The sequence below is a fragment of the Gadus chalcogrammus genome, chromosome 23 (assembly GCF_026213295.1).
Source record: "Gadus chalcogrammus isolate NIFS_2021 chromosome 23, NIFS_Gcha_1.0, whole genome shotgun sequence".
Classification (NCBI taxonomy): Eukaryota; Metazoa; Chordata; class Actinopteri; order Gadiformes; family Gadidae; genus Gadus; species Gadus chalcogrammus.
In genome coordinates, this window is record NC_079434.1 from 2,899,269 (window position 1) to 2,907,931 (window position 8,663).

The 8,663-nt window shown below is 48.2% G+C and overlaps 1 protein-coding gene across 3 annotated transcripts in view; it reads right to left on the reverse strand.

Annotated features, from left to right (window-relative positions):
• The window catches only part of pde7a (phosphodiesterase 7A), a 23,187-nt gene extending 16,151 nt beyond the window's left edge, over positions 1-7,036 (reverse strand). Inside the window, exon 1 of one of the 3 annotated variants that reach the window (XM_056583727.1) lies at positions 5,860-7,036. In XM_056583727.1, coding sequence (XP_056439702.1) covers positions 5,860-5,997 — 138 coding nt within the window. In that variant the 5' untranslated portion in view covers positions 5,998-7,036. The remainder of the gene's footprint in view (positions 1-5,859) is intronic. The other 2 variants (XM_056583726.1, XM_056583725.1) reach the window with 2 other exon arrangements.
• Positions 7,037-8,663: the final 1,627 nt, after the last annotated feature.

The window sequence follows — 8,663 nt, forward strand, 5'->3', positions numbered from 1 at the left end:
TCATAAACTCTTGACAAATCAACAAAGAAAGAGAAAGACAGAAGGGCGGACAGTCAAAACATTGGCCCCATAAACACAAACAACCCATAAAGCTGTGCGGCACGGAGGCGCCGCGGCCCGCGGCTTCATAACCCCAACGCTTCCTCCTGAGTTATGGGCCCTGGCGTACCGGCGCCGTGTGGGACTCCACATTCCAGTAAGTGAGTGCGAGACCATAAACATGGACTTTACGGCACAGGTCTTCTGAGAGAGAGAAAGCATGTGTGGCTGCTTGTATGTGTGTACAGTGTGTGCGTGTACAGTGTGTGTGTGTACAGTGTGTGTGTGTGTGTGTGTGTGTGTGTGAGCGTGCGCGCGCACTCTCTGGCCTTTGCATAAGCCACAGAATAAGTCTACCGGCTGCTGACGGTGGTTTATGAGGACACTTTACTTTGAAACACTCCGGCTACAGTGCAGTCCCTGAGGGGAGGGGGGTTGGTTGGAGTAGGGTCGGGTGGGGGTGGAGGGGTGGTCCGAGCGAGCGCACGGAATGGCGGATCCTAATGCCTGTGAGCAGAGGCAGAGCAGGCCTGGTGGGGGTAGAGTTGGGGGGTGGGGGTAGAGTTGGGGGGTGGCGGTGGTTACTGTTGCACAGAACAGCGTATGCCACTTGTCTGGCAGTTAAAACAATAAGCAGTTATCGCTCTCTCTCAAACTAAAGTGTCATAAAGGCTTTAAGGTGTCTTTACACAAGGAGCGCTTCAGGCGATAGATGGGCTGCATTAATCTGGGCTTCATGAGGCAACATAAGGACAGGGCAGCTACAGGCCTAGGGGAGGGGGAGGGGAGGCCGGTGGGCCTGCCTCCTACCCCCTGCTTGCGGTGTGTCTTGCTCGCTGGCGGTGGAAGTCTTTTCATTTCAGAACATCATCCATAGACTCTAATTACCTCAGTGTGTGTGCATACCCCCACACCCACACCCCCACTCCCCTGTTCATGCCGCCACCATCAAAAATTAGAAACAGGTCTGTTGTCCGTGAGCCCCCAGAGCATTCTTATTTCGTAGTCCGTAGCCGCTCACTAGAGCATAGATAACTGTTTGTTGCAGTCACAGAGCACTACCGGCTGCGTTTGTCTAATTCAGCGTATTTTATAACAGGAATATTAAATACTGGTGCATAGGATCTGGGCTGTGATAAAAAAAGGCTCTCCTGAGGCTTGGGGAACCCAGAGGCCCTGACGCGGTGTCAGAGGTCTGCGTTGATATGAGCCACCTTCTCACGGGCGATTGCACTCCACACTGCAGCACAAAACAGGCGGTCATGTGACCCGAGAGGCCCCTTGAGCAGCCCTCCCCCACAGAGGCACACAGAGAGACTGGCTTTGGAAAAGGATGTGGGCTTTGTCCGAATCATGTTTACCAGCTACAAACCGCACACGTGGGGTGTAGAAGCCCCTCCAAACTACAGGAACAAACCGTGACCAACTTCTGGCAACTTAGTATTTTTTTTTATAGAAACTCTATTTTTGGATTCATTTATTTTTGTTTCTGTACAAGGTTGTGAAACAAAAGGCCGGGAGTGTGACAGGCTCTTCGAGCAGTGAACTCTTACCACATCCTGAGAACGACGTCAATGCAACGTCACTTATCGCAGCTCCAGTTCAGATCAGCACTCTGCAGAGACAAGAAGCTCTGCCGTTTGCTCTCTTCTTATCGGACGCAGAGATGCACGGGAACCATGCGTACTTACTTCAGTTTCTCAACGTTTAAGGGGTCGTTTAGCAATAAAAAAAGAACGCAGACCGCTGTGAGGGTTCAGTTAAAGTTCAGGCAGGCAAGGTGAACCCACCACAGAGGTAGATGTGATACTCTCCATAGGCTGAGGCACACAGACCGCATGTTTTAAAAGCACGTAATCAAAACGGTACAAATTAGCAGCAGGGTGATGATGTTTTTGCACCATATTCTGTTTTCCACAGAACAGCTGTAGGATTATGATTGACAGGAAATGAAGATGTACAGAAGGGGGGTGGAAAACAATGGGGCCCATTTTGTGTTTTGTGTTTGGCCTCATCAATATCCAGCATCTGTTGATTGATTTTTCTATCCGAGTAAGCGGCAAACAGCAAATGTCAATTACAACAGCTTATCATGAAAACACTGTGTGCGTTCATGTTTTACTGGTACTAAATAATAGGTATGTACGAGCCATGGCATACAACGTGTGCGTGTGTGTGTGTGTGTGTGTGTGTATGTGTTGCACCAAGTCCTTTCATTGTACTATCTTATCTACTTTGCTTGTGTGTTGACTGTTTACTCCAAGAGCCAGAGCCAGACCCTGGAGGCCCTCCCAGACCCCACAGCCAGAGGGACGACTGATTCAATCAGCCTCATGCTCTCATTCCTAGGAGCTCAGAAAATAGGATTGTTATACTGTTATCCTCCCCTAATACCCGGGGCAGCTCTACACTGTGTATCCGTGTACTACCGTTATTAAAATTCCAGTCATGGCTAGCCTCGGATCACATTATGAAAAAAAGATAACCCATCACTTTTTTCTGGACATTTCAAGAGGCAATGTGTGCGAATAGAATAAAAGCCAAGCACTCTCCTGGGCAAACAGATTCCAACTGACTCCTGCCAGCCCTCTCCAAGGGCATATTTACCAAATGACATTCACTTCAGGGGCACAGCGCGACACATTCCTCCAGGACTTTGTCACTCAAGCTCTCCTCTTTTGTCCTGTTTACAAGAGGAAATGTCTTAATCTAAGAGGCACACGGAAGGGGGGAGGGGGACAGAGAGAGAGAGCCAGAGAGACTAAAACTGACCATCTGCGAGGCTGGCAACGCGCCAAACCACTGCCCCCAGAGCCCGACACATGGCTAACTGCCTCGTTCTGCAGCCCCCGTTTCCACAAACAACTCTGTTGAGCCACACACACGAAAACACAGCAGCCACTGAGGACAAACACATCCCTTATGGTCAAACGCACAAAAGAACAATCTTTAGCGGAGAGTAATTGCACTGCGACAAAAGACGCAAGCGGCGCGCGAAGGGCAGGGTTTAAGTGTCTGCACAACACGGTGATAGCCACTACCGCAATAAGAAGAGTCAGATGGAAGGGTTGTTAACCTGCGGAGGACGTGTTGATCCTCCCTCTGCTCGGCGCGGTCACCTCAACACACCCGCCCAGCCCCTAAACATGGGCTCATCTATATTCTGTGGAACACTACTGACGTTAGCCTAGCCTTCTCCGAGCGACAAGGGAACCGGTTTCACAAAAAAAGGAGCAACCAGAGAAATGCTCGACCATCAGGGATCAGGATGGACTGCTACCCAACAAAGAACACCCAACCAAGATACAATAACTGATCTTGTGTCCGAGATGAATCGCCAACTACGAGTATGACTACAGTTCACACCAGCTTGATTTGATTTTGTCTACATTGTTTCATTGTTTACATTATTATATCCAACTAAACAACGTAGGCCTTTCCGTTTCTAACCCCTAAAATGGAAAATCGTTTGTCTGGGTCACATCTACTCATCAAGCAAACTTTGTCTGTATCGTCATGTCAGGATAATTGTGCCACGCAACAGCTGGGTCTTCCATTGGGACGATGGGGGTGCTACATGGGGGTGCTACATGGGGGCGCTACATGGGGGCGCTACATGGGGGCGCTACATGGGGGCGCTACATGAGCCCAGCATTGCTCGTATTCTAGAAAGTTATACAACATTGTTTTTAAGCGAGTGGAGGTTTGACTCGTCTTGCCTTCTTTGTGCAATATTGCTTCAAATGTTAATCAGTCAAACCCTTCTCCATTCTCTTCATCGATGGGGGTCATGATGGGATGTGAATACTGTGTAATCAGAACAGAGCTCTCTGTCTGCAAACAGACCGGACACTCTTTTATTATATGGATGTATGATATGAATTATGTTATATTACATAGGTCTACTTTATATCATAAAAGGCTTATATTATCGGTCAAATTGAATGCAGTTGCTGACATGAAAGCTCACTTGAAGCTGGGTCTTTACTTAGAGGTGTAGCGCCTGGCCTATACACAGACGATGTAGGAAACCCCAATAATAAGCCAATTAAGTATTTCCAATCAATTTAACCACGCAAAAGTTGCCACAAAAGGAAGCATCATTGAGCTGAATATATAAACAAATATCGTATATGATTGGGCGATCAGTCGGAGATGTATCTGGCCCGACCAATCAGATTTGACTATGGACTATGACATCCCCCTGGTATCAACGAAACGGTCTGCATAACAGGCTGCATCCCCCTTGGTTGGGATTGTTAGCGATAGAACTTTATCGACTTTATAAAGACAAAGAGACATCTTCCAATTGCAAGACGCTTCTTGAGATCCGACTCATCTCTGACAATCAAAAGGTCTTATTTAGCTGTGTAATCCAAAACTAAGAATATAAAAAGCACACCACACCATGCGTTGCAGGTTCCGACCTCTTGTGACTGGACCTTCAACGCACTGTTGCCGCACTCTTGCAGGTTTTATGACTCAGCCAGCCAGACAGCCAATCTGCACCGGACTAGGTAACAGAACTGGGGCAGTCCCCAGTTCTGGGAGAGCGTGTTAATTACACTGGGCCAAAGAAAAAGAAGACGGACCCAGGTATGATGAGTGGGGCCAGCCAAGGTGGGCGAGAGACATGGATAGAGAGACAGCTGGATGGAGATAGAGGTAGTGATGGACAACGACTGGCAAAGGGCCTATCAACAACCACATAGCGTACATTCCCTGACATCTGACGAAATGCTAATCACGCCCGGAGCTAGAAGAGCAGCCCTGGGGCCACAGAGCACAGAGAGAGGGTCGGCCCCAGCACACTGAGGGGCCATTGACGTCTGACCAGCTGTAGGGTCAGCCCCTCTGGAGGGGTTGAAGAAGTGCTTGTGCTGCGGTGGTGGAGCTAGCTTCAAAGCAGACACACATGAGTGGTTATGTGGAACACTGTTGTGTAGGCCCAGACCAAAGAGCCTGGTGGAAATGGCCCATGAGATACGCACACGCACACCTCAACAATACGCTGATATGTAGTCAACATGTTGTGGGAGTCTGTGTGTACGTGGTGAACCTCCCACAGACGCACCATAGCACACCATGTGCTTTTAGAAGAACATTCTTAGGAGTCAGAGAGTGAAACGTGAGTCATGTTCGGCCCTGGGGGGAAACCCCCAACCCAATGGTTAATGGTACAGACTAGTACACCACCTGCGCTACTGACGCAGGTGGTGCCCCAGTACCCTGACCCACATCTTGTTTAAAGCTTTGGTGAACGTTGAATTGAAAGTGTCAATTTGGGGGAGGAAAGAATCGTCTGACGGGCACATAGACCCATGACTTAGTTCTCCTTCTCTGGTGGTGGTGGTGTGGGGGGGGGGGTTTCAGGAGTGAAGAAACGTTGAACGCATGACTGATTGGGTTAAGTTTTTGCTGTCAATGGGTCAAGAATTTCCTAACAGATAAAGCCTTGGGTTGCTTTTCACCAATGTCCCATAGTCACAACTTTAGAGAATGAAAGCTATGCACGCGATCTGCCTTACATTGCTGTACAAATCATTATGTTGGTCATATCAGACATACACACAGTGTGTGTGTGTGTGTGTGTGTGTGTGTGTGTGTGTGTGTGTGTGTGTGTGTGTGTGTGTGTGTGTGTGTGTGTGTGTGTGTGTGTGTGTGTGTTGGACTCTGAGGAAAGAAAAACAACCACCTGCAAGATTCCAATGAACGGGTTGAAATCCCTGAAGTTTGTGGGCATGTGCGATTCAAAGCACCATTCCAACGCTAACTGATAACATTCAATAACGAAGTGGGCTAAACGGTCTGTGTGTGTACCTGTGACAGCTGTCTGGGATCAGGAGCTCCGAACAGGGATGAACTGGAGCTGAAACTAATGGCTCCCCTCCGGCTGAGGACGTGCTTTGGAACCAGCCTGTCTAGAGGCAACACCGGCAGTTGAGAACATACTTCCATTGAACAGTCAGGGCTGGATCCAGAGAAGAATGGTGGTAGAAATATCTCCCAAAAAAGGGAGAATGCAATCAAGTGAAAACGCAATGCAAAATCTTGAAATCGAAAAAGATGTATGGAGAGGATCCGTTAGTGAGCTCCAATGTGTGTGCTCATGGTGAGAGTCTCAAACTTATTCACAAGGCCTTCAGAGATGGCTCTTCTTACATTCGTTTATCTCATTCTATTCGGATTTTCATGCTGCTTTTGCATTTGCTCCTACCCTCTTCAGTCCACTCACATCCAGGCCCACGGTCGACAAGGCCTTACCATCTTCTGGATCTCTATAAAAAGGCTTCCTCATGTTGTGTCAGCAGGTCCGCACACCGACGCATCGCAGTATTGGAGATCCGCGGATCATTAATCCCAAAATTAAAACAAAAGGCAGGACCACCTTCAGAAGATGTCCTCCACCGATGCTGCAGATCGGATGCGACCAGGCTGTATGAAGAGGGAGAGCCTCGGGTGGGGAGCCTGTCTGTCGTCCCAGGGACCGTGTCCATCCAGCCTCGGTGGGACTACAGAGATACCAGCAACATGTAGGAGGATCCAGGTCCTTCTTTTCTACAGCAGCATAAAGAACCAGTCGTCTTCATTCACCACAGTTACACATACACACACTCACACACACACACACGCAAACACACACACACACACACACACACACACACACACACACACACACACACGCACACGCATACACGCACACACACACACACCGACACACACACCGGAGAGGTACGGATTGAGAGAGCTTGAACAGAGGGAACCCCGACGGTCATCCGATCTTCTGCGAATCCGGCGGGTAGAAAAAGGTCACGAAAAGAAAGAATATAAACGAACGTGTTTTTGTTGCTTCCCCTATAACTACATACTTAACCTCCCTAAGCATTAAGCTCTACGTTGTGGTTTAAAAGCACATATACACCACCTGCCAGAGATGGTGGTGTTGAAGCTAACAAAAACGCCCTTTCCGCAAACACGTCCAATGGTAACACCGCAACTGATGTCCCCGCGACACCGATTGGTTGTCACAGGGGACCAGTTTTGAAAAGCGCTTCGCCATTGGCTGTGGGGACAGGGCGATCCCAAGACTGATATGAGCAGTCATGTGTAGACGGACCTTCACAAGGGTATCCCTCCACAGCGGGGCTTGCCCTGCAGAGGTCCACATCAGTGCCTGTGATTACCTTGCTTGTATGACTCATAGTCATAGTACTTGGGAACTGGGATTTACAATGGATCTCAAATGTAGGCTTGGAAATAAAAGAAAAAGAAAATCATTTCTGCACCTCTTTGTTTTGCCATGCTGGTGTATTTGGTGGGCTGAGATGACTCAGTATGTAATGTATTCTACTCGGCGCAGATAAAAACACATAGTTAGGGCACAATTTAAACCTTAGATTATGCCATTCATTGCCTGATGGATGATTTTTCTATACCTGATAAACTAGGCCAAAAATGAATGCGTCTGGTAAATAGTATAAGGCCCCAATAAAGGAATGGGTACTGGGCAATTTGTTCGACCAAAAAGCCTCATACCTTCAAAAGGTGAGAGGGAAATCCTCTGGACCGTTGTCATTGGGGTCATGTGTATATGTTGATTATGGCCCCATTGGGGGACAAGCCTGTAACACTTAACCGGTTCGTCGAATCATTCACAAAACAATCAGATCACCACTAGAGCTTCAAATCCTCCAAGTAACGAAGTGGGCTAAACGGTCTGAGTGTTTGTGTACCTGTGACAGCTGTCTGGGATCAGGAGCTCCGAACAGGGATGAATTGGAGCTGAAACTAATGGCTCCTCTCCGGCTGAGGACGTGCTTTGGAACCGGCCTGTCCAGAGGCACCGGCAGCTGAGAACATACTTCCATCGAACAGCCGGGGCTGTTGTGTGGATCCAAAGAAGGGTGATGGTGGAAATATCAAAAAAAGAAAGAAAAAAAGGGCAGAAAGAAAGTGAAATCGCAATGATATATCTCGAAATAAAAAAAAAAGTATGATGGCTCTTCTTAAATTTGTTTATCTCATTCAACTATCAGATCACCAGTAGAGCTTAAAATCCTCACAGCAATCAAAGTTTATTTCACGTAGTTGAATGTACAGAAGGGGTTGGGGGGGGGGTTAATAGTCAGCAACACCATGGCGACTTCTGACCCCGCCCCCATGCTCTGAGGCACCATGCTATCTGATGTCATTTGAATGAATCCCTTTAATCACCACCCTGCCACACAGTCTACAGTTGATCACTTCCAGGCAGACTATCAGATAACACAGACTTCCGTCACGATTTGAGTGACGTAGTCTGGGATGCACATTCTTTTGTTTACTTAAGTGTGGCCAGGTGTGAATCATGGGCCAGGCGTCACCGGAGCCCTGCCTCGGCCGGGTACAGGACGGCTTCCTCCATGGGTCCCACTCCGGTGACACTGAGCCCTTCAAGTCCTTTGTTGTCACAGTTTACAAACCTGTTGTTGCCTGACGACTTTAAAACAAGATGATCTGGCATGTACGGGCCTACGTCAGGAGAGAATCATTGCAGTGTGTTTGCATCAGATCGTTTACAAAGTTTACGCACACCAGCTCACACACACACACACACACACACACACACACACACACACACACAC